The following is a 26,116-nucleotide window of genomic DNA, read 5'->3' as shown; positions in this document are numbered from 1 at the left end:
GCCACGGTTGGAGGTCGGGCCTTCTCTCTTGCAGGCCCACTACTGTGGAACTCTCGCCCTTTCGCTCGAAGACTCACAGAGAAGTATCTAGAATTCCGTAAGGCTTTAAAAATCTTTCATTTTCCTCAATAGCCACCTTTCCATGCCAATATGTTTTCTGCCTCTCCTATTTCCCCCTGGCAGATTGTCCTGTCAGAGCACCAAGATACTGCTGGGTGATAGCTGCACTATATAAAGCCACCTTACCATAACAACATAACTAATAACATGTATAATGCTGGCTTTATCAAAGATACCCAGTAATAAATGTCATGTCACAGTAAGAAATGGCTAGACAGGCTGCACCAAAATGCCAGTCTAACCGTGTAATAACACGGATCATGCGTCGTTTATCAAAGATGCCCAATAAAAATGCCATGCCACAGTCAAAAATTGCTAAACTGGCTGCTCCAAAATGCCAGTGTAGCCATGTAATAACACTCGCCATACTTGCTATTTTAAATAGTCCCAGAAAATAATGGTCCCAAAACCGCATCATTTTTTTCTGGGCATCTTTGATTTTTCCGTCATATTCCCAATCCCCACAAAATCAGCGGCACGACACACACACACACACACATCAAAGCATCATTCACTTTCTCATTTTCATGCATGCACTTGCATCATACACTCTTGCATTCATTTACACTCCCATGCAACATAATACAGATATTTCTTATCAGCAGCTCTGGACTCTGCTTCTCACCATGCACCAGCCTCCTAGGAAACACAGAAGCCCTGGCTCCCACGTCACATGAACAGCAACGAGAAAGAAAAGAGTGCTTCCTGTTTCCTGCTCATGCGCAGGAGCTGGAACGCTACTGTGTCATCACCCCAAACTATCTTAATGTTCATGGAGGCAGAGGTGTGCACCCTCCACACACATCCACATGTGCAGTTCCCCAGCCTACATCCCCAATGGGCCATTGAAGCGTGGAGAAGCCAAATGCCCCCGCCCATGCATGTTCCATTGGACATTTGTGCTTGGTAACAAAAACTGTCAAAGGGAAATTACATTTGCCTTTGACAGCTTAAGCAAGCCCAGGATCCCCACAAGCAAGCTTTAGAGTGCTCTGAAGCGGTCATCCACAAGCCAGCTTCAAAGACTAATGTGAGCAAAAGTGAATGTTTAACTTATGAGCTCCAAGAAGAAATAGCCCAACCACACATGCTTTTAACTATGGGTGGGTGAAAAACCGCCGGCGAAAAGGAATTGGCAAAGTTTGCCAACAATTCAGTTCTGCCGGCTGGGGGAATTACCTACCGCCTTTTGTGCCACAATTTTGGCTGGGTTTTCTTGCAGCGAAAACTTCGTCTTTAGATGAAATTTGACTTTTTGTGTGGTTTAAATCATACACAAAAGCGAAATTTCAGCAAATAAAATACAATTTAGCAGGCGAAACGCCCCTTTCCCTCCAAAAATGTAGTTTCTAAAAAAAGAAATTTAAAAAATGTACATTTCGAGCAGGAAAAAGAACCAAAAGAACCAAACTGCCAATTTTTCTCAGTGCATGGTCAAAATTCTCCATGAATCTGCCACCTTTCCCACAGAACGTAATCAGCCATTTTTGTCCACTCCTACTTTTAACGAGCTGTCCAAATGGGTATATATGTCTTTTGATTTACAGACATTTTTCTGTTAGGGTGAACAATGAGACAAACGAAAAAATCAGTGACCAATTTGAATTACTTGAACATAAGGGTTTCGAGCTGAATAACTATCACAGGCATTTTTCAAATTTAAAATGTGCTCAATATTGTTTCCCCAGAATACTCTTTCCTTTCATGCAAATCACCGGCATTGGATGCCTTGAAGAGATGATAGGGCATAGTTCCATTTGGACTGGGGCTCCACCCCTCAGGCCTGCACGTATAACCCCCAACCCACCCTTCAAAGTCGCCTTTCATGCAAATCACCGGCATTGGATGCCTTGAAGAGATGATAGGGCATAGTTCCATTTGGACTGGGGCTCTACCCCTCAGGCCTGCACGTATAACCCCCAACCCACCCTTCAAAGTCGCCTTGGAGGAGTTCCCAAAGTACATTTTTCCCGTTAACTGCACTTCTAATACTTTAAAACGGTATTAGCTCCAGTCCTGCATCACATCCTGGTCACTGTGTCACAATACTGTTTTCTGTACAACAAATCCTGTTTGAGATTCCCCTGTTATAATCAAATGTCCTCCATAAAGAGATCTACTACAGCACGTTAAGGCTAATTTGTAAAAACTGCTACTACAATGCCAGTCCCACTTAAAAATCATCACCCCGATGAATGGGCAGAGAGAGAAAGGCCTTTTCGGCACCTAGCCGTTTAAGCACCCACATCCTTTTTGTCACCTTGGCCCCACTGTAGCAACCGAGGTGCTCTACAGGAAACACTTCGAATTGTCACCCACTTATCAGGGCGAAAACTAAAAGGTGTCGCTCATCTCCAAACACCCGGCCCGTGCTGCAAAGTGAGGGGAGGCGTGAGAAACAGTTAAAAAGCAATCCTTGCTCAGTGCGCGTTGATTGGATAAACAATCAGGATATCAAAGGCAGTGACGCCCTACCGTCGGCGTATCTGTGAGAAGGGTGTTTTCAATGGTCGCCCCCGTCTCCTTCACTGTCGCCTTCACCCTGTATTGAGTGATGACGCCATTTGGCTGCAGCGGTCGCCTCCAGACGATGGCTATTAAGCTGGCTTCCGCCTCCTTCACCTTCAAATCGGACACAGCGCTTGGAGCTTGAAAGGGAAAGATGTAAAGAAAGATTACACGTTTGACCCACACTCTATTGTGCCTATAACTTAAATCACATAGGCAACAGAGACGCTTACTTTTTAAAGGAAATTATGAAAAAGAAAACAACCCATACATACATCGTTTCTGAAAGACAATCTGTGTTGTCATGAGATGCATTTTTCATACCTGCAGACAGATCGTGAGTGCCCTTAACTCATCCGTTTGCCCCAGAAATTCCCAAGTGGCCAAAAAAAACACTACGACACAAAATGTGTCTGGCAACAAAGATGGCGAGGCCTGCCTTGACGACCACTGGCAGCGCATTTTGGAGCCGGTACTTAGCAATGAGGCACCTGCTTACTTCTCCCGCAGTCAGTGCACAGCTGCCTGACGTCTCGGAGAAATGCCAGCCCGTTCCAATGGCCACCCGCACCTGACAGCCTAAAGTGATCAAACACAGACCAGAAGAGGCAAGACATCTCTTGGAAATGAACGTTGGTGTGTGTGGCAAGGAGGCCTATGTATACATGGCGCATTTATAGAATGCATGTGCACGCCCAAAGGGTGCACATTGACTAGCTAGCTCAGTGAGTTGAGCGCACCCACAAGGGGTGGACATGTGTTCTATAATTTACCAAGATGAATCTTGCCACTATACACAATGACTACTGTTACTCAGCTTAACGGTACTCATTAAATAGGAGGATGAAAGTCTCGGCTGACATATGCAATTGCAGCCCATTCGCTGTACAGTCCAATCAAACAAGCCACTGAAACAGAGTAGTACCAAGTTAGGAGGGAATTCTTCATCCAAGTCAAATGCCATGTTCAAGTCAGCTAGATATAGATTGAATAGCGTTGGTGCCAAAACACAGCCCTGCTTGTGTCCATTATTCGTAGGCATAGCATTACTGAGTGCTCCAAGATTATTCATCGGGATCAACACAGTAGTATTTTCTTGGAGAGCTACTCTGCACTTCAACAGTCCCATATCCCAGGTTATTTGTTATTATCTGTTTCCTACAAATTCAGCAACTTTATTTGTCCATAACAATTCACATAGGACGGTATCAAATGCAGCACTGAAATCAGTAAATGCTTGGGAGGCTAGCTCAGTGGCAACGTTCTCACCTTGGAAGCAAGACCACATGGAGCAAAACAGGTTCGATCCCCGGGTCGGTGCTTAGAAACCTCTGGGTATTATCAAGCGTGTTATAAATAACCTATAATATACAAGACAGTTATATGTGTCCAAAGCCTACTGAATAATAGTTACTAGGACCATAATGTTTGTTATTGTTGAAGTACATTTCCTAAATCTGGTCTGATTAAATGGGATTATATTATTATTATCAACCCAATGATTTCATTAATATGATTATATATATCAAAACACGTTTGTGGGGCATCCCACATAGTGAGGATTCAAAACACCACATTTATATATGTACTGGTAATATAATACTGTGCCTCCAACCATCAGGAACACACACAGTATGGCTGTTGCTAATAGAGATCCTATGCCATATGCATCAATACATAACCAACCCCAGCTATCCACTTATAATAAAAGGCCAGATGTATGTTTGTCCAATGCAATCATGCACAGTAGAGGCTGCCCAAACACACAGAATGATCTGCTAGAGGGAGCTGTTGCCTTAGGATATACAGTGGTCCAATTTGCATAGCTTCTCCTGTTACAGTGGTCCATTTCGCATAGTTTCGCCTGTTGTCACAGCTCGAGGGAGCAGTAGACTTAGGATATATAGTAGTCCCACTGTGTCAATGTAAACCTGCACGTTGGCCCATGTAAACGCTTTGGGCCTAAATATTGTACAACAATAAACGACAATTGCTATGCTCTACAAAAGTGTTAGATTGCATTTTCGTGTTTACTAAGTACTGGTATCAAACTGCATAAAAAATCTTAGATTACTATAACAAATTACTGATCTGTTTTACAGATAATAGATAGTGTGCAGGGGACGGGAGTTCCTAAATACCCTTTTTAGGAACAACCACCTTTTTGTTCTTGTGATTCCCGACCTAGATGCCAAGGTTGAGCTTTTCTCCCCCGCACCTCAAATTATTTTCAATTCTTTCCAAACCGAGTTAGGTGTTATATCTTTAAATTTATCTCAATTTATACACAAAATAGGTGTGCCTGGGTGTTCCCTTCTCCTCTTACGTTGGCCCATGTACACATGGCAAACACTAGTCTTTAAAAATACATTATATGCCACATCTAGACCCTAGTCCATAGAGCCTGTTAATAATTCTAATATCCTAACAATATCAGCCACTTGTATTGCCATTGAGCTGTCTTCATTTTGGTATAATCAAATTCTATATGTTACCCCCCCCCAATCATGTTGCAATACACAATTAGCTATTGACGAAAGTTTCATTTCACCATGCACTTTTAAAAAAAAATTGTCACAAATCATTACTTTTAACAATTTCAATCCTCTCCTGGCAGTTATGAATGCAAGTCAACTTCTTAAGCTGTTTTAACCATCTTTTATATAAATACTTTCTCTGCCTACATGCAATCAATTGTGCATCCAATGAGGTTTTGATTCCCATTATATGGCGTAATAGTTTTCTCAGTTTTCTTTTTGCCATTGCAGCCTCATATTTATAATATTTCAATCGCACCTGCATTCATTTCCTATTACTAGAAAGTGTGGATTTAGTCAGTTGTTGAGTCAATTCTTTCACAAATGTATCATACGTGCTCATGCATGAAGAATGTGCTCGGACAGTAGTCAGCTATTTATCAAGGATCCCACCTACCAGACTGTTCTCATCACAGATCAGGTCGTCAGAGAGCCTTTATCTTTTATATGGCCTTTGCTCTTCCCAGTGTAGTAGAACATTTTGCAATATGTTTACTCTCCCATTGATCATTAAGTTGTGAGTGCTCCGTGTAACAGGCTTCTCTGTTTGAATTTTTCTGTCTACTCTAGTAAGTCAAGTTCCCATTCAAAGCTGTTTTCCACATCCCAATGAGCATAAGGTGCTTTAGGAACATGCATTTGTAATGGATGGGATCACATCAAAATAATTCTGAGTCCAAATAACGGAACCAACTCAGGAAGATGGCAAAGTACTGTTTTATTAGCAATTATCTAAAACAGGGAGATTACAACAAACATCAACGGACGTACGCTCAGTCTCTCAATGATCTCCACAAAAAACATACCTCTTATAGCAATAATGCATCAGAGTCATGTCATACTACGTGGCAGTAGTAAAAAACCTATTAAGGGTTGGGATTGGTTAAGGGAGACATCTAAGCATACTTTTCTATAGGAGCTAGGATTGTTATTGGCTGTCCATTATCAGGTGGATAATTTATGCCTACCTCTAAAAAACATGTAATTTCAGAAAAAATAGATACACAGTTTCTCATAAGTCTTCAAACTATAAGGTCCTAAGTTATATGGACTGATATGATTGGTTGGCACGCTTGTGACATGACTGGAACATTCAGTTCATTTAGCAGCACATAAGCCCAGACCCAGGTGCAAGGAGATAGGGCATGAAACTACCCCACCACCCAATTAGCCCATCATCCCTCACCGCCCATACCTTTTTCCACGAAATTGTCTTTGTTCTTGGCCTTGCATAGTATCCTCAACTTTGGGAATGCACGCGAGTGAGGGCACTCGCTATCATGTCTGGGACTTCAAGTTCGTACTCTACTTCCATCCTTGGCTCATGTGACAGGAGACCACGATTTGGTCCATTTTGTAGGTTTTAAATGCTCTAAATGAATACAACTTGGCATCCTCGGTGTTCTTACTTTGCACCTTAACAAGGGAAGATTCATCCTCTGCATGCTTGCTCCTTTGCAGAATAGATAGCTGACCTTGGTTGCTTCAGTCTTGACTCTAGGCCAGACAACCTCATCATGCAGCTCCATGAGCCGATTATTATTTCTGCGACACAGCTTTCCATTCCCGCTTCATGGGTTCTGGCTTACTAAAATCATGATGCCAATGTCTAGTTTCTGTACAATAGCGGCTTTGCCCCATTCTATTCTCTACTCATAGTCAACTTCTATGAAGACTTAGTCTACCTTGCGTTTCAGCGTCTGTACATTTATTGAACAATAGTTTTTCTGCAGCACTCCATGAACGTGTAATCTTCCTGTTTTATATTTGAAAGTTCACTTGATTATTTACTTCATCATTAGTTTCTTTAGGATCTATACATCACCTTCAGCCAGTATCTTGGGACATCGTGCATACTTTTTATGACATCACTGGTTCCTTTTCTTTAATCTTTCTCATATTCCTTCAGGAAGTTCCTTCCGCAGGTTATCATCACTTCGGGGATACATTTGATAAGATTCTCTCAATGGGTACCTTCTTCCAAAGACTTACAGCGGTATTGGCACAACGACTGGTGTCAAACACGGCATGGCCTCATGTCTCCAATATAGGGCAGTAAAGGGGGTGGGTTCTCCTGCAGAGGTATTTATATAGTGCGCCTAGCCCTGAGGCACCTGGGTACATTTCTTACAGTTACACATTATAAGGTTACACAGGCAGTATTTGTACATATTTTGACATTTACGTAGTTGTACATATTTTGACATTTACATAGTAGTATTTACAGTTGCATAAGTATAGATTTACAGGATAACATCAGTTGCATCGGTTTGAAATTGCGGGCTAAAAACATGATACGAGTACATATCCCTCACCGGAGAGCAAGGGAGGTGGAGAAGTTAATCTTGGTTGGAGCAGAGCCAGGATTTGCCGAACTTTTGGAATTTGTGGTAGGAGGGTTCTAGTCTGATACTAGGGGGTAAGGCATTCCAAGTTTTGGCTGCTAGTACCGGGAAGCTCCTGCCACCTGCCTTATGGAGCTTGAACCTAGGTATGATGAGGCAGTTAGATTGCGATGATCTGGTCAGTCGGTTCGTGGTGTAGTGTTTTAAATTTGTCGCATAGGTACCTAGGTGCTTGATTATGTAAGCATTTATAGGTAAGTGAGAGGGTCTTGAATTTGATTCTTTGGTTGACTGAGACCCCTTGAACACTCTGAGAGCGCATTGTTTTGATAAATGTGCAGTTTTCTTAAGTTATGCTTGTTGGTACCTAGATATAGGGCATTACAATAGTATAGTTTGGTGAGTACAAGGGCCCTAGCTAGGGTAATGTAGTTGTCAGGAGTCAGAAAAGGTCTGCAGGCATTAATGATACTTGCAGGTGTAAGCAGTGGTAGATGCAGTGGCGTTAATTTGTCTTTCTAGGGAGAGGGTCGAGTCAATGTACATGCCTAAGGTTTTGACATCCTCGAGACCTTGATGTTGTTGCCATCAATAGTGAAGGTGTTAAACTGGTAGTCGAGTCTGTTCAGTTTGGCTGGAGTTCCCACAAGGAGTAGCTCAGTCTTGTTGTCATTAAGGCAGAGTCTGTGTTGTGCCATCCATGCTTGGATGATATTGTAAATGTTGTTAAGTCGTTTGGAGTCTGTTGTGTGGTTGCCTGAGATAGGGATAAAAATGTGGGTGTCGTCGGCGTAGTTCGTATAAAAGATAACCATGTGGTCTAACTGTCGAATAGAGGCTTTGTAAATATATTATAAAGCGTAGGGGAGACACATGAGCCTTGTGATTACAAAACCACATTTATTAGTAATTAAGCTTTGAAGTCACCCAAGACCATCAATGCTGTGCTTGTGTTAATATTTTAGTTGAGTTGCAGTATTTCCTTAATAATAAATCTTCTCAGTAATGATTGTTGCATAACAGGTGTGTCACAGAGATTAATAATCAATGTATGAACATGAGACGGAAATAGAGACGCATTTTTAAAGCAGGTGAGATGTGATCACCGCAAACCAGATGAAGATTGAGGTGAGCCGCTGGTTGTGGATTCTCTGATGCTTGGTGAGCTGCATATTTGGGAGGCCAATGTAAATGGCTTCACACTGATCTAGTCTGGAGATTATGACTGCAAGCACCAGTGCACTATTATGATCTAGATGAGGAAAGGGGACAATCCAATGAAAGTGGGGAAGATAGAAGTATGTGCGATTGAAAACTGTATTTATTCTGGACATAAAGGATTGCTCACTGTCAAATGTACCCCTCCCTCCAAAATTCCATATGATTTGGCTGGATATTGGTATCAGATAAGAGGGAACGGAATAGGTCAGTGGAGTGGGGGCTATGAAAGCGATTTCTGTCTTTTGTCCATTCAGGCAGAGCTACATTTCCTGCACCCAACACTGGATATCCTTCAAGCAGTGAGCCACTTGACAATGATCCTTGGATCCATTAAACAATTTAAGGAGGATCTGGTTATCATCCCTTTAAACGTGGTGCCCAGTGCAATGGGCTTCCATTATGTCATAAAAGGTGTCATTTGGCTGTTCACAATGGTTGTTAAGATGCATCATCCATGAGGCACAATGGAATTGATGGGGCTGAAATCAGAGAAGGTTTCAAGTTTGGCTTGTTGGTAGCAGGTTGCTCTAGAAAGAGTTGCTTTTGGAAAATGATGCTGGGAAGTTCGATTAGCACTAAAAGGTTGTTAATGATATGGCCACAAAGTGGGCTGGTTACAAGAGCTTAGTTATTGATCCTTCATGTATAATATTATGGTGTTGGTTCAATGGCAAGGTTAGAAACTAGATTGGAAGTTACTAAGCAGGGATTTGGGTCTCTGATAAGAGCAAGGTTGGGAGTTTGCTATGGCTTTAATGTAATTTTGATCCAAAGGAAGCACTAGATTGGTCTGAAGTTGATCAAGATTTCCGGATTTGCCTTATGTGGTCTGATGACTGTATGTTCGCACTTCTGGGGGTCATCCATGGAGGATTAGAGATGTGCTGATGAGGTTGGTGATGAGTAAACCAGTGCCATGAACCTGAGACTGATTACCTTAGCATTGCAATTGTCTGTTGATAGGGATGATTTTTTTTAATGATCATTGGAGCTTTGAAATGTTATCGGCTTGAGCCAGGGGGAATTGACAGATAGACAATAAATCAAGTGGAGTGGCAATGGAGTGGCAATGCAGGTGAAGTCTGGGGAAAGGCAGTTGAGGCAATGGCCATCCTAATGTAGTTGATTTTGTTGTCGGGGAAGACAGCCATAAGATTTTTAATAGAAGCTGTTTTGTATTCTGGTTGTTTTGTAGTTACTTATCCATTATATTTATTGACCACTTCTTTTTCGGACCTCCCATCAGATGATACTAGATTGAAGGCATTTTATTTGGATCGGGACTTGGCCTGTTTGCACTCCGGGGCATGGAGCAGGCACTTGGCATAGATGTTGGGCAGTTTTGGCATGAGCCAAGGTCGTTGAAGGACAAATGGACAGGATTCCTCAATAGTGAGAGGGATTCTCTACACACAGGCACACCATCAAAGGGACCTCCTCATAAAAAAAGAATCCACATGTCCACTCTCCCCACCTGTCACCTCACCCTGGTGCAGTGCATTGCAGTGCAAATATCTCAGAAACGGTGCATCGTAGGGCCTTGAAACGTAGTTTTCAAGGTCCCCTAGGGACCCACGCATTTTGTTTCACATGTCCAGCCACCTAAAATTATCTTTGTCCAGTTCTTCTAAGCCCACAATGAGATTTTGCCAATTTCAGGCAAGCAACTCCTGTGTGAAGTGGCTGTAATCCGGGGAAAGGTTGGGGTGGGCGGGGGCTGTCCAAATGTCATGTAGCCAGAAATGTCCAGAGGGTCCTAACAGGTAACTATGCACAACCTGGTGTAGATTAGTGGAATGGTGTGAATTTGTATAAGGGACAAACTAACCGATGTTCTGCTTTATACATAGAGAGATGTGTATTAGGCCATGATGTTTTGACTTCTCCAATTACCAAGGCACACTTTGCTATGTGACTATGTGACTGGTGATGTCTCAGTGTGCTAAATACCTATGTATTGGTATTATGGTTGAAGCTCTAGCTCTCCATGTTTATCAGGAGTGAAAGTAACTATGTAGGACATATTGACTTAACAATGCAATAATTTGCAAGTTGCTCCAAATTAAAGGTGAATTGTCATCTTGTGAGGCAGACTTATCTGTGGATGTCGTCCCTTCTTCCCTAGTGGGAGACCTTTCCCATGGGGCCAGTGCAGTGTGTCCACAGTTCAACAGTGCCCCTGAGGTTGGTGCACCGGGGGAGGATCACATGGGAGAGGAAGCTTGTTATGGGATTAGGGATGACTCTTCCCAGAGAACATGTTATACCTCAGCTTTGTTAGATCCTCCCTCTTTCCCAAGCCAAATTCCCAACTAGTGTCAATGTCCTTTGTTTTAAGTCAACCAACCTAGTATGTTAGACATGACTTCGGCCCTGAAAATGCAAACTGCTTTCCACATAACTCCAGTACGAGTACTGTGAAGAAGATGATGACCAGGAATATGAAGCTCACTCCAGAGAACCGAAGTTAACAGTCTAGTCTCTCACAGCATTTGATTGGTCAAAGAAAATACAAAATATTAGAGGGAAACCAACATAGAGAGAGCCATCCTCTGACGAGGAAACCTAGGAGACGCTGACCCGGCAAAAAGGGGACAGCAACAGGAGGTGCCATGCATGGAGGTGAACGGAAATGCAAAGGTAGTCCAGGGAGAAGGAGCTACTTTGCAGGCTGCCAGAACAAACCTACGAGCGTCCCAACATCCGGCAAGCTGCCAGAAAGCAAAAGCATAGCTCCAGAAGGGAGCAAAGACTGGCGAGGCATTGCTGACAAGAAGGGGAACCCGAAGGTGGCCAGAGACAGAAGGTCCAGCCCGGGGAAGAATTGACAGGCGCAGACGTCGCCGGCCGGATACAATGCCTGAATGCTAACAGAGCCTCCGAATAAAGCACAGGTGCGCGTAAGACGGAAACCACACAAACAGGTACACGGGCAGACCGAGAGGTACTGGAGGGCTTGAAGGAATCGGGGAACAACTGTAGAAAACGAGATAAGAAGGTCTGGGACCCGCATCCTAATAAAAGCCAGAGAATAAGAGGGTCTGGGACCCTGAGAGAAACAGACAGTACAGAAGGAAGCACATGCTTGGCAGGAGAGTAAACCAGGTTATTGCGACCATGCATTGCAAGTCTGGGACCCACACCCACATGAGAATCTGAGAATAACAGGGTCCAGGACCCTGAAAGCAAAAGAGACAGATCAGAAGAAAACATATTCATGGCAGGAGAGTACACCAAAGTGGCATAATACAGTATTGCGAGTCTGGGACTCAAACCCATATGAAAATCTAATAATACAGTGTAGTTCATTCAAGAAGGTACGGGAACTGGGACCCAAGGATATAAGTAAAAGAAAACAAACAACATAAAGATGAGGCAAACTCCTAATTTAGAACCAGAAGGAATCCGGGAGAAAGGAGCTAATCCCTAATCCTTGGAGCAATACATTTTGGAACATTCCTTTTGAAGTTTTGACCACCCGAGACATTGGGAACCTTCCTGTTGGCAAGAACTGCCATTACCACTATAGTTTGGAAAAGAACACCCTTGCACGTTTATTATCATTTATTGTGTATTTGTTAGGCATATATACAGTAAGTCAATTCTGCTTCAAAGCATTAGATTTCTGCCATTAGTGTTTGGGGCAGAAGCAGGGTTTTCTCATTTGTGTTCCTCCATTAATGGATCTCTAGGCACAAAACTTGATTGGCAGTCATCACCCATCCCCAGATCCCTGATCTCACCCCAACCCAATTACAATGGTGCCACCAAAACCAAGTACCACTGCTCCTGTTATAATGCAAATGAAGGCTTCAAACCAAGCCAGGGTCCCAACCCAAAAACAAAACCTGTGTTATTGGAACTCAAAAAGGCCCTCCAACTACACCAACAGGTGGCCATAGAAACAAAAGATCAGTTACTGCCCAAAGCTACAATCACCTCTCTATGCCACAGACATAGCTGCTATTTTGGGTGAACCATTCACGGGCAGGTAGCAATAATGAAAAGCCCATTGCATTGCACTCCCAATTGCCATAGAAACCAATGAAGGACGGTTCATTTTAGTATATACCTCCCACTTGAAACATAAACCTCCTGTGTATCCAGCAATATCCATCAAACAACCTTGATATCCTCCTCATCTACAGTGAAGTATACTGTACACACACACACTACAACATACCTCTCAAACATCTGAGTTTGCATTGAGTGGAAATGTTGTTTTTTGAGAATAATCACATTGAAATCAATGGGGATGAACTTCCTTTCAGAGTGTGATGAAGGTTTAATAGGAGGGTTTTCCATCCCAGCACACAGGAAGCATTTGTCTACTTGTGAGGTTGAAGCAAGTTCAAGGGTGGTGACCTTTCCTGAAGAGGGTGAACCGAGAAGTGTGCTCAAGTATCCGTTTGAGGGTACCCCTACATCAATTCCATTCCACCTTCAAATCAATAAAGGGTCAAGCAGATCAATTGATTTCTGTATTTAACCCCAATCTATCATTCAAACATAGCCCGCGGCTGTCCCACATATGGATGCCACTCTATACTCAACATCTCGCTACAATGTTTTTAAATATTCTAATATGAAGAACTAGCTTGAAAGCATAACAGTTGGTACAGAAAACTCTGACCTACTACTTTGCCCTATGCCATTACACTTAATTTGGAAACAATGTATGTTATGTTTTTAGCTCTAATGACGGTGCTCATCCACCTTTTGAATTTTCTTTCCATCCTAAAATGTAACAGTGTTGTCATCGTGCACTCTAAACGCTTTACCACTAATCGGGGATGGTGTTAGGACACTTCAACTTTTTCAGTTGAAAGGGGCCTACAGCAACTGCTCCAGATTGCCAGTTAGCAGTCTTACAACACAGCAATATGTTACATTCTATATTACTTTTGTCCTGGGGCTTTAAATGTGCGCTTTGCAGTGCTCGGCTTACAAGCTGCATTTGCTGGAGCCCTTCCTGCCATCACTTCCCTCTAGGTATACAGACGTGTTATCACCTCATTGCCTTTTAACACTAGATCCACCACGTTAGCCACTTACTGACAAAGAAGGATGTATAACTTTTCAGTGGGCATTTAGTGTTTCAGCTCCCTGCTGGCTGACTGCCGCATGATAATCAGTGGCTACTAACCCCCAGCTGTATTTCCTTTTCTCCATTAAAATGAATGCACACCATGGGTGCCTCAGGTTGTTTTCTGGTGTAAGGAACAAGTTACTTACCTGTAACTGTTGTTCTCCAGCATGGGTCTGGCATGGATTCACATGCTCGTGAATATTCCCTGTCGTCAGGCTGGGAATCCTCGTTAAAGAAAAAAATCAGTATCAGTTTCGTTTCTGATCTGTCTTTCTTAGTAGTAACCAATCACTGGTCTCTGGGTCATACTGCCCCTAGCCAATGACTGCCCTCTCCCTAGGCCCCTCCCCTGGCAGCCATACTCAGATTGGTAGCACGTAAAGTGGCAGTAGGACCAAGTGAAGAGCCACAGAGGGGAAGGAGGGAGGGTTCGCATGTGAATCCATGCCAGGCCCATGCTGGAGAACAACAGTTACAGTTAAGTAACTTGTTCCTTCTCCAGCATGGTGTCTGGCATGGATTCATATGCTCATGAATATAAGAATACATAGCAGTACACACATGCACAACCACGGGAGGTGGCAAGGCTCAACATTAAGCATCTCTTACCTCCTGGAATCCCGGTCGATGCAGTAGGATCTTTTGAAGGTGTGCGTCGACCTCCAGGTAGCAGCCCTGCAGATGTCCAGCAGGGGTACACCAGACAAGAACGCCGTGGTAGCAGAGATCACTCTGGTCGAATGGGCTCTCGGGCGGCCGGGCAACGGTCGGTTTGCCAATGAACGGAACAGTCCCTTCATAAATTCCTTCACCAGGCGATGAGACCACGGAGATGATTGTCCCGTAGTTCTGGTGTAGCGTGAGATCACCGCTAGATGTATTTTGATGGAGGCATGAGCCAGCCCCGCCTTGGCCAGCGACAGCAGGTACGGCAGCACCTGAGGGGCCGTAATTCGCAGAGGGTTAATCTTCTGTGCACAGCACCAGACAGAGAACCTCTTCCATTTGTGACCATAGCACTTGAGAGTTGAGGATGCCCTGGCCTTTGCAAGCACCTCCTTGCAGTCCGCCGGGATATCGTACCCTCCAAACTCTAGTGCTGCAGGAGCCAGGCCTGCAAGTTCAGAGACCCCGGGTCGTGATGGAGGATGGCGCCTCCTTCTCTGGAGAGAAGATCCACGTCCGTCGATAGTTTGACTGGGGGGGACGCTGACAAGTCCAGAAGGTCCGGGAACCAGATCTGTCTCGGCCACACTGGTGCGACGAGGATCATCCTGCATGGTACCTCTTGAGTTGGTTGACGAGTCGCAGTAGCAATGGCAACAGGGGGAATGCATACAGGAACAGGCCATCCCAGGGGAACGAGAAAGCATCGCCCATGCTCCTCGGCTGGGGAAACCTGCTGGCGAACCTCTGGCACTTGGAGTTCGCCGCTGTCGCGAACAGGTCCATCTGGGGTTTGCCCCATCGTCAGAAAAGTCGATCCACTTGGTCCTGACCCAGTTCCCACTCGTGGCACGAGCGCAGTTCCCTGCTGAGTGAGTCGGCGATGGTGTTCTTTATCCCTGCTAGATGGAAGGGCACCAGAAACATCCCCTAGGCAACGGCCCAATGCCACAGACCCTGGGCCTCCTTGGATAGGGCCCGGGACCTGGTTCCTCTCTGCTTTCGGATGTAGAACATCGTGGTGGTGTTGTCGGTGAAGATCCTCACCACCTTGAGGGATGGGAGAAACGATCTGAGAGCCCAGAACACTGCTCGAAGCTCCAGGATGTTGATGTGGAGTGACCTCTCCTCTGGGAGCCAAAGGGCTCTCGCTTGAAGATCTCCGGTGTGCGCTCCCTACCCCTCCAGGGAGGCATCCGTGGTCACCATCTCCTGGTATGCTGGGGTCTGAAAGTCCGTGCCCGCCGCGAGATGCGCGTGGGTTCCCCACCACCGAATAGCTTGGCGGAAGACCTCGTTGAGCGAGATCTTGTCTTCGAAACTGCCCGCTGCTTGCATCCAACGGGCATCGAGGAACTCCTGTAGAGGACGCATCCACAGCCTGCATAGGTGCACCAGGTAGATGCAAGAGGAAATCATGCCGAGAAGAGACTTGATGGACCTCACCCTGGCCACGTCCGTGGCCAGAAGGCGCTGCAACTTGCCCAGGATGACCTTTGTCCTTTCCTCCAACGGAGAGGCCACTCGTGCCACTGTATCGAGCTTGGCTCCCAGAAACAGTGCGACCTCTGACGGAACCAGGTGGGATTTGGGGAAGTTGCTGGAGAATCCCAGATCCGTGATCAGTTGGACGGTCTTCGCTGTGTGCTCGACGGCGAGTTCCCTTGTCCTTGCTCGGATGAGCCAATCGCCCAGGTAGGGGTAAACGTGGATCCCCTGCAGGCACAGCCACGCCGCCACTGGTGCTAGGCACTTGGTAAATACCCTGGGTGCCGACTTCAATCCGAATGGCAGGGCCCTGAATTGGTAGTGCCATCCTTGGACTACGAATCTGAGAAACCTTTGGTGTCCTTTTAGAATGGGGATGTGGAAGTAAGCATCCTCCAAGTCCAGCGACGATAGGAAGTCGCCTTCCTCCAGCTGTACCAGCACGTGCTGGAGGGTGACCATCCGGAACTTCTGGGCCTTGATGTATTTGTTTAACTGACGCAGGTCCAGGATGGGGCGCCAACCGCCTGTCTTCTTTCTGACGAGGAAGTATCTTGAGTATACTGCAGAGCCCCGGAGCCTCTTCTTGAGCATCGCCCTTACTTCTAACAGCAGTTGAGGAACGTGATTTTCCTTCCAGGCCACGGGAGGAATGCGGGGGCACTTCTTTAGGAATTCGAGAGTGTGCCCGTGGGCCAGGGCATCCAGCACCCAACGGTCAGTGGAGATGGACTCCGACATGCTGACGAACTTCGCCAGCCGGCCTCCCACCGGGGTGTTCTGGTGGGGGCCTGACGCTACGGCCGGTTCAGTCCTGCTTGGAGGCGGCCTTGCCGCCCTAGCCTCCTTGGTGACGGCGACGAGATCCTCCTGACTTGCTGCACCCTCTCTAGGCCTCTTGCAATGAGGAACGGGCTGCCTGGCGGTACGTAGAGGAGCCACTGCCAAATCCTTTGGAGGCACCGCGCTTGCCTCCGGAGTTCCGAAAGGGCGGCTGTCGTTGCTGGAAAACTCCCGAGGCCCGAGCCGTCTCCGTGTCGGTCTTGATGGCCTGAAGTGACTCATCTACTGTCTTACCAAACAGGTTGTTCCCGTCAAAGGGCATGTCCAGATCTCTGGTTTGCACGGCCTGGCGGAAATCTGTTGACTTGAGCCATCCCCGCTGTCGAAGGCAAACACTGTTGACCAACTGGCGGAACCCGGTGTCAGCGATGTCTGATGCCACCTCACCTTCCTGCAGGATCTCCATGGCCTCCGCCCTCTTGTCGTCCAGTAGGAAGTCCAGCAGGGGAGAGATCTTGTACCACAACTCCCTGTCGTAGCGGGCCACAATCGCTAGGGAGTTGGCCGCCTTAATTGTTGTCGCCGCAGACGAGATGACTTGCTGTCCCATGGGGTCCAGTTTCTTTCCCTCGCCGTCAGGTGGGGAGGTTGAAGTTGAAGCCGTCGCCCCCGCCGCTTTCTTCTTGGCCACCGCCGAGACAACCGAATCCGGGGTCGGCTGTGCCCTAAGGCACAAAGGGGCAGAATCGGGGACACGGTACTTCTTCTCGTACCGATCCCTCTTGGCAGGCGTCGTGGATGGGTTCTTCAGGAGAGTAAGTCCCTCGTCCCAGATGTCGTCAAGCAACGGCACCGCGAGGGCAGTCTTCCTCCTGGCCTTGCGCTGTTGATAGAGGAAACCTTCCTTCTTCTGTTCTTCGGGGCAGAGCTGGAAAAGCTCGGATGCCCTGGCAATCATGGCGTGGAAGGAGCCAATTTCGTCAGGCGGGAAGGCCCGATGGGGTGGTCATGGAAGGCCCATCCCGTCATCACCACCGTCCCCGTTGTGGCCGTATCTGTTCCCGTGCCTTCCCTAGGATCAGGGGAAGGAGATGAAGGCTGAGCGGGCCGTAAGGGCTGGAAGGGCGGGGGGATGAACTCTCTGCTTGTTTGGAGGGCTTCCTGACGGGCCCGGTTCTGCTGGGTCGTCCGTTGGGGGTAGAGGCAACCTCGTCCTTATCTCTGTGCATAAGGTTTGGATTGCCATCAAAATGGCCACCGAGTTGTCCTGAGGCTCGGGCACTGGCTGCGACAGGCGCGATGGTAGCTCCTCATCCACGGGAGCCTCATCGACACCACTGTCACTCTCTTCGTCCGCCTCCCTGGGATTCCTCCTGTGGGACCGGACCTCCTCAAACCTCTTGTTGAGGCACTTCACAACTTCAACCAGCTCCTCCTCAGAGGCTGTATCCGTGTCCGTAACGGCCACTGCCCCCCCTCTTTTTCCACCGGGGTCTTCACGGGGGTTTATCGATGGGTTGAAAAAAGGATTCACTCCGCAGTGACAGGGAAACTCTGGGCCCCGAGGTCGCCTCCACTGGGGTAGCCTCCACAGGCTTTGCCAGGGCCACCACGACTCGCCGGATAGAGGCCATAGCCGGGTGAATCAAGGCCTTCACCACCTTGGGCGCGCCTGAGGCCTTCACCTTGGGGGGAGGGTCACTGCCTCGCTCACCCTCGGCTGATTCCTTCAAGATCGACCGTGACCTCTCCAGAAGCTTACCGGGGTTCTCGGATTTTCTCTTCCCCGAGCCAGAGCGTTGGCTCGTAGTTGTTGGCGTCGGTGAAAGTGTGCCCTGCCAGGCAGCCGAGGAGCCCGGTGCTCCCGGTGCCCACGGACTTGCGGTGCTTTGCCTTCTGTTGGGCCCCCGTCGCCGGGGCATCCTCACAGGACTAAGAAGACCGCTCTGACTTCTTCTTCTCACCTGCTGGGCCCTTCTCCAGCCAGCTGGCGAGGCGGATCCGACGAACCCTCATAGTCCGTTCCGACAAGTTCTTGCAAAACGCACAGTCCTTCTCCACGTGCGTTTTGTCTTCGTGAAGGCAGTAGAGACATCTCGAATGCTCATCCTCCTTGAAAACATTCTGTAAACCGCATCCAGGGCAGTTCCTGAACAGCTTGGATCCGGGCGTCGAGCTCCCCTTGTCCTGGGCCATGTCCATGAGGTAGGCCTCAGATCTTCTGGAATCCTCCAAGAAGCGTAACTCGACGAAACTTCACCCTTGAGGGGCATAGAAAATTCCAAAACGGGTCCCCGTTGATCGGAAGTGGAAACGGTGGAGCTTGAGGCTCGATTGACCGAGAAAATGAGATTAAACTCTTTGAAAAATTTCAAAACACAGTAAAAGCTCGAGAGCTATGGTACGAGGACTACCAACACTTGAACGTGCGATAAAAATCTGAGGATGGCTGCCAGGGGAGAGGCTTAGGGAGAGGGTAGTCATTGGCTGGGGGCAGTATGACCCAGAGACCATAGATTCACTGGCGTAACAGGGGCCCCCGCAGCACCCGCGGTGCGAGCACATGTCCTAGGAGGGGGCCCCACTTGGGAAAAAAATGAAAACAAATATTTTTTCAATTTTTTTTTTTATTTCTTTTTGAAATCACTTTGCCTGCATAAAGAAATTATTTCTGTAACAGAAATAATGTCTTTATGAAGACGGAGTGACTTCAAAAAGAAACGTTCTTTTTGAAGTCCAAGAGCTCCCCCTACCACATGACATGGAAGACCCCAGGCTGGAGGCCTCCATGTCATGGGGTGGGGGAGCCCTATGAGTACAAAAAGAAATAGTTTATTTTTGAAGTCACTATGCCTTCATAAAGAAATTATTTCAGTTATGGTTCGGTCCTTAACAGAAATCATTTCTTTATGAAGTCAGAGTGATTTCAAAAGAAACAATCCGCCTCATTACACGTTTGGCCGTAGCCTTGCCGGTAAAACCGGCAGGCTGCCGCCCAACTTGCGCTTTTTTCCAGCACCAGCGAATGGGCAATTACCGGGTCATTATGGCTCCACCGGACCCAGTAATTGCCCACTCACAGGCGCCAGGAAAAAATGCTGCCCATTCCCATTTGATCCCTATATTCCAATGGGAATGGGGAGTTTGGATGCACCGGCACCATTCAGAATGCTGCTGGTGCATCCAACATGCTCGGCTCGCGGGTGCCGGTACGCCCGCCAAGTCAGACCTTGCCGGTGGGAAGGCACCCGCGAGCAGAACTCGTAGTTTGCCGGTCTGGTAACAACGGTACCGGCAAGCTTACCGGTACTGTTGTTACCGGACCGACAAATTTATACTGAGGCCCAATTTCATTTTGAAGTAATAGGGCTCCCCTCAACCCCATGACGTGTGCGTGTGTGAGTGTATTGGGAAAGGGTGTACACTTAAATGTGGAGGTGGCTGCCTGTGTGAGTGTATGGTGAAAGGGTGTGTACAGTGAAAGGGTGCACACTTAAATGTATGGGTGGCTGTCTGGGTGTGCCTGCAGGGTGAAAGGGTGCGCACTTAAATGTAAGGATGGCTGGGTGTGCATGCGTGTATATGGTGAATGGTGTTTGTGGTTGTGTTCAGGGGCGCAACAAACCCTACATTTCTGGTGGCTGATCCTTCAAATGTTGGGAGAGGCGCTAACTTCACGGGTGGTGGGGGAGGCAAACTTATTTGCGTGGGGGCATCTAACTTCTTTACGCATTTTAATAAGACTATTCTAGTACAGCTTCAATGTTACAAGTAGTTAACTCTCTACTTTAGTGTGAAAGCACCCACTTATGAACTGTTTTGAGAATGAACGATTCCCTGTTCCCTTTCTACATTTCACTGGCATGAAAGTACTAAGCCCACATCACAATTTCAATTGCTTAAAAAATGTGGCATTTGAATGCAGGTACTAACAGTGAAATGCTTTACGTTAGTAGCTGATGGGCCCTTGTTAACAGCGAAACCCAGGTGCCGTTTAACATCTGTCTCCTGTTCTGTCCGGCAACTTCTCTGAACGTCAGCCAGGTTGAGTCAACATAGCCCAACATTTCTGGGGGTGAGTACTGCAGCCCAGTCAACTGAATATTGTTAAGCCGCTGCTTGTGTTTAATGCCTTAATTACTTATTGGTAATTGTCATTACTCCTAGCCCTATTCTTCCTTGTCCCTGTACTTGTGTATGAGGCAGTACTTGTGTATGAGGCAGTATGGAATGAGGTAGAGGTACATGGAGGTAATCCCTGACTTAGCTACCTGTAGCTTCATTACTCCTAATGCCACGCTTCCTCATCCCAGTACTTACCTATGAGGCAAGGAGCCTCAAACGTAAGTTCTGGGACAAGGAAGAGGGACAAGTGGCTTATTTTGGAGGTTGGGGTAGGGCATAAGAGGGAGAGGGGATCTGTGGGCGGTGGGATTGTGCGATAAATCATAATGGTTGTCCATTTCCAGGCTAAGCAGGCATGATATGTGGTATTAGTGGCTAGAGAGGCATTTTGGTGCAGCCAGTCAAGTTATTCCTCAGTTTGTTATGACTTTTCTTTTTACTGCGCAGTCCTGCTAAGTGTAATTACCTGGCTAGATTGGCATTTCGGTGCTGCCAGTCTAGCCATTTCTTACTGCAGCATTGTATATTTTTTGGAGCATCTGTGATAAAAATGATATGATATAAGTCTATTATAACACGCCTGTACCCAAGTGTTTCTTGGCGCGACAAGCAATGGAGTGAAGATAGAGGGTGGAAAAGACAAATGATCTTACTAGGTCGTGTGTCATTCAAATCGTGCAAGTGTGAGAATGAGAAATGCAAGGGGAAAGGGAGGGGGGAAGAGCAAGGAAGAAGGGAGGGGAAAACAGGGCTGCAAGGCTCCTAGTAAGTGCAGCCAGGACAGTGCGGCTCTGGAGAGTGCAAGGATAACAAGGGACTGTAGGGTTACAGTTACAGTCCCTAAGTGCGTGGTAGGCTGTAGGCAGTGCAAGGGTGACTGATCAAGAAAGAGCCTGGGCTCAGTGAGACTCGCTAAGCAACCAGTCAGTACAGCAGACAGGTAGGTCAGCAGGAGAGGGAGAGAGTGAAAGCAGAGGAGAAGAGGAATGTTTTGAGCTGCTTCCGGAACATCAGGTGGTCTGCTAATGTTTGAGAGGGGCAGGGAGGCTATTCCAGAGGGAGGCATTTGCAGAGGAGAGACATCTACCCCCACTCTCTGCCTAAAGAAGCATCTAGCCCTTAGACAGTTGGAGGTAGCCGCGGGAAGGGCTAGAAAAAAATGGTATTTTGGAAGAGAGCGTTGGATGTAGTGTGGGCCCGACCCAAGAAAGCCTTGTGGACAATGCAAAGGGTCTTGAACTTGATTCTTGCAACCACCGGGAGCCAGTGGAGAGATTTCAGGGCTGTAGAGATATGATCCCTGGGCTTGTGGCCAAGGATAAGTCTTGCTGTCCTGTTCTGGATTAGTTGCAGAGGACGGAGAGTAGAGGAAGGCAGATTGAGAAAGAGGCTGTTGCAGTAGTCCAGCCTAGAGAGAAACAGGGCTCTAGAGACAGAGAGCTTCTGGGGGAAAGTGAGAAAGGGAAGAGTCCCTTTGAGGAGGAGCAGCTGGTAGGCAGTGAGACTTCTTGGCGACGTCCAAGATGCGAGGAGAGAAAGAGAGAGTGGAGTCGATGATGACAAAAGGTTTTTTGCCTTGCAGGATGGTGAAGGAAGAGGGCCCAAGGTGGGCGGCCAGAGTGAGAGAGGGAACACAGGGGACCCAATGAGAAGGATCACAATCTTAATGGCACTAAGGTAGAAATTGTTGGAGGTGCACCAATCCTGAATCACGGATAGACAGTCAGGAATGAGCAGGAGATGAAAGGAGCCTGAAGGAAAGCTGAGTGCCATCCGCTTAACACTGAAAGTTAGAGGAGAAGGTAGAGATCAGGTGGACCAAGTAGAGGTTGAAAAACCAGTGTGATAGAGCCTTGGGGAATGCCACAGGTAGAGAGAGAGGTGACAAAAGAAAGGGACCAAGTTGGACCTAGTAGGGGCAGTCCAAGAGGAAGGAGGTCAGCCACTACAGGGCCTGATCCTTGATGTCCAGGTTCTCACATAGTGGATTGACCAGAATGGCGTGGTTGACTGTGTCGAAAGTAGAGGGAAGATCAAGGAGGATTAGGACAGAAGGAAGGCTGGAATCAAGGTTAGAGAGTAGATCTTCACGGGTGTTCAGGAGAGAAGTTTCTGTGCCTCTGGCAGCTCTGAAGTCAGACTGATGGTCATGGAGACAACCAACAGATTCAATTTGGAGAGTAAGCTGGGAGATGGCCAGCTTTTTTCCAAGAGTTTGCCCAGGAAAGGGGTGATGGAGATTGGGCGATAGTTTGCCGGACAAGTAGGATCGGCAGACAGCTTCTTGAGGAGTGGGTGCACAAGGGAGTGCTTAATGGGAGAGGGGAACGTTCCAGTGATGAAAGACTGATTACAGAAATCGCCAAGGTGCAGCAAGGGTGTCAATATGGTCCTTGATGGTTCTGGAGGAGCAGGGGAGCAGCTGTTTGGGTGACACTTTCATGGATCAGACTTGTCTAGAAACCTTGTCAGGTGTTGTCGGAGAGAAAGAAGAGAAAGGAGGAGGAGAGGTAGAGATGGCCAAAGGGAGGCCGAAAGAGAGGAAGAGGGAGAGGAAGAGGAGATAGTTGACAGGATGTCCTGAGTTTTAGCACAGAAGTGTGAGGCCAGAGCCATGCAGTGGGCATGGGAGGGAACAGGAGAGATGGAGACCGCAACAGGATTGACCAGTTCCGTGCAGATTTTAAAGAGTTTGGCCATGTTGTTGGAGGCAGCAGAGATCCGGGCTTCAGTGTGTGCTCTCTTCTTGATGAGTGTTATTGCTTCGACTGACATTTTTGTGCAACCAGTCTAGGTTTGTCTAAATGTGGCCTGGCATGCTTTACTGTAGTGTTAGGACATGTCTACACTGGTCTTCATTGTGCAGCCAGTGGGACCTGTTTTCAATGTGCCATGACATATTTAATAGCAAAGCATTCATGTTCCTGTACACTGTTGGTGACTAGCGTGTATTGGATTGGTGTTACCCTACAAAACAATTGCAGACACTCTGGCTTTGTAGCCGATTATTCTCAAAGTGTGCTGTATATTGCATTAAAACACATATTTATATCTTTCTCCTAGTACAGTGTGCGGCATACCACTTCAGCAGCACGTTCATGCGTATTGTGCAGGCGTGATAATTTAGGCCTGCCCAGTGTGTATCACGAACTGTGATTTGTTGCTGAGATGGGGGGGGGGCCCTCAGAATGGCTCGCAGGGGGCCTCCCACATTTTGTGTTATGCCACTGCAGTGATTGGTTACTACTAAGAAAGACAGATCAGAAATGAAACTGATACTGATTTTTTTCTTTACCGAGGATTCCCAGCCTGATGACAGGAAATATTCATGAGCATGTGAATCCATGCCAGACCCCATGCTGGAGAAGCAAGGGCCCCCACAACCACCATGCTGAAGTAGGCCCCCAGACATCTTCAGGCAGGCCTACCACCAGTTCTCCACTTCAACATCATTTTTTTATTGTAGCTGCCCTCACTATACCTTCCAAATTCTCACTACAGCAGGCTTCACATGCTGCAACATCACCTATCCACAGTCAGCTAACTCAAAATATGTAATGCAACGTAAATATCCTTATCATGCACCCACTGACCTAAATTATTGATAAATATAATTGTTGTGCAGTGTCACTGTCAATACTGACCTACATGCCACACACTCCCAACTGGGTCTAAATCTTTCGACAAACATAGCATGCAACATGCAGAATCGGGATTGCTGGTGGTCACCATCACATTGAGAGTCACCACCCACCCTCTGATCACTAATTATCTACAGAATCTTTAGAAAAAAATGAATGATCACAGCCAACCAAGCCAATTGGACATCTTTTGATTAAATATTTAATCTAATAAAAAAAACACAGGTTGGAATAAAATGCCTGCACACCGCCGCCAACGCCATTATATTTTGTGTACCACAAAAAACTGATGATAACCATGCCCTCCTCTCTCACTCAGGACCAGTGGCGTACCGAGTGAAGGGGCAGGCGGGGCACCTTGCCCTCCTATGTTTCTTTTCAGAGCCATATCAGGACATTGGGCGGAAAGTGAGGGTGCCAAGCAGTTGTTCCTGCTCAGCACCTTTATTGTCCTGGCAACAGGACACCTCCCATGCGGCAGCCTCATTGTTCGAGCTCTGGGCAGCAGAGCGGCTGTCCCAGGATCCTGACATGTTGCTCTGTGTCAACAGAGCATTACAATGAGAGCCATTAGGCACCTATGGGTGGGAGGAGGTACTATTAGCAGAGACTTCTGTCCCTTAAGAAATGTGAATGGGGTGATCAGAAGTGTGAAGGGTGCATACTGCTGCATGCTTTATGAAATAATGACTATTGCTTTAAAACCCAAGTGGGATTTGTTAGGCTCACATTAATCTGCATGATGCTATTGTAATTTTGCGTGCAGGATAGGAACAATAAAACTAAAGCCATACTCTTTTTGATCAACATGTTTCTATGATGATGTATATAGTGTAAAGTTAGTTTATTATGAAATTCTAGTTTATCTAATGTGGTTTGGTTCCAAGGCATTGCAATCAATAAACTATTATTTAAGTACATGAAATGCAAAGCAAAATCTTAATAAATATCTATATCAACTAGAACTTTAACCAAAGTGTTTAATCCTGGGCAAATCATTTAATCACACTGTGTCTTATCTGCAGCTCTGTAAGTGATTCACTTCATAGCTTATGTTAATATATCATGCTATTATGAAAAAAGCCTAATGACTATAGAGTTGCTCCATATATAATAATAGAGAAACAAGAAAAACATTACAGCTGAAAAACTACTCCCTTGTATCCTGCCCACCCTTAATTCCCTACCTGACAATATAGATCCTAGCCTTCTAGTTGAAGAGTATAACAAAGTTATTAACACAACTCTCGACAACATCGCCCCACTAAAACTCAGAAATAGCAAGCTGAAAGGTCACCTCAACAATTGGTTTACACCCCACCTAAAAAATCTAAGACTAGTCAAAAGAAAATGTGAAACTGCCTGGAAACTTAATCCCACTGCAGAAAACAAACTAAAGCTAGCCACAATCTCATCCCAATACAAGAAGGATTTACTCCTGGCCAAACAAGTTACTTATAACACTGGAATCACGCAAGCTAATTCTAGTATGAAGGAGCTCTTCACAATTCTAAAAGAATTAGAAAATCCTATCATATCCCAAGGCAACTGTGTCAAAGACAAAACATGGTGCTCAGACATCCAGCAGGCGTT

At 46.6% G+C, this 26,116-nt stretch overlaps 1 protein-coding gene across 12 annotated transcripts in view; it reads right to left on the bottom strand.

The window, feature by feature from the left end:
* PTPRQ (protein tyrosine phosphatase receptor type Q) overlaps positions 1–26,116 on the bottom strand; it is a 2,012,995-nt gene that overhangs the window by 1,092,767 nt on the left and 894,112 nt on the right. For all 12 annotated transcript variants that reach the window (XM_069629300.1, XM_069629298.1, XM_069629293.1 and 9 more), the window contains one exon: positions 2,596–2,768. In XM_069629300.1, the coding sequence (XP_069485401.1) occupies positions 2,596–2,768 (173 nt within the window). The remainder of the gene's footprint in view (positions 1–2,595; positions 2,769–26,116) is intronic.

This window comes from Ambystoma mexicanum, chromosome 12, assembly GCF_040938575.1.
Source record: "Ambystoma mexicanum isolate Mex_15411 chromosome 12, UKY_AmexF1_1, whole genome shotgun sequence".
NCBI classification, from domain to species: Eukaryota; Metazoa; Chordata; class Amphibia; order Caudata; family Ambystomatidae; genus Ambystoma; species Ambystoma mexicanum.
Note: the sequence above shows the minus strand (reverse complement) of the source record. Positions and strands in the feature narration are given on the sequence as shown.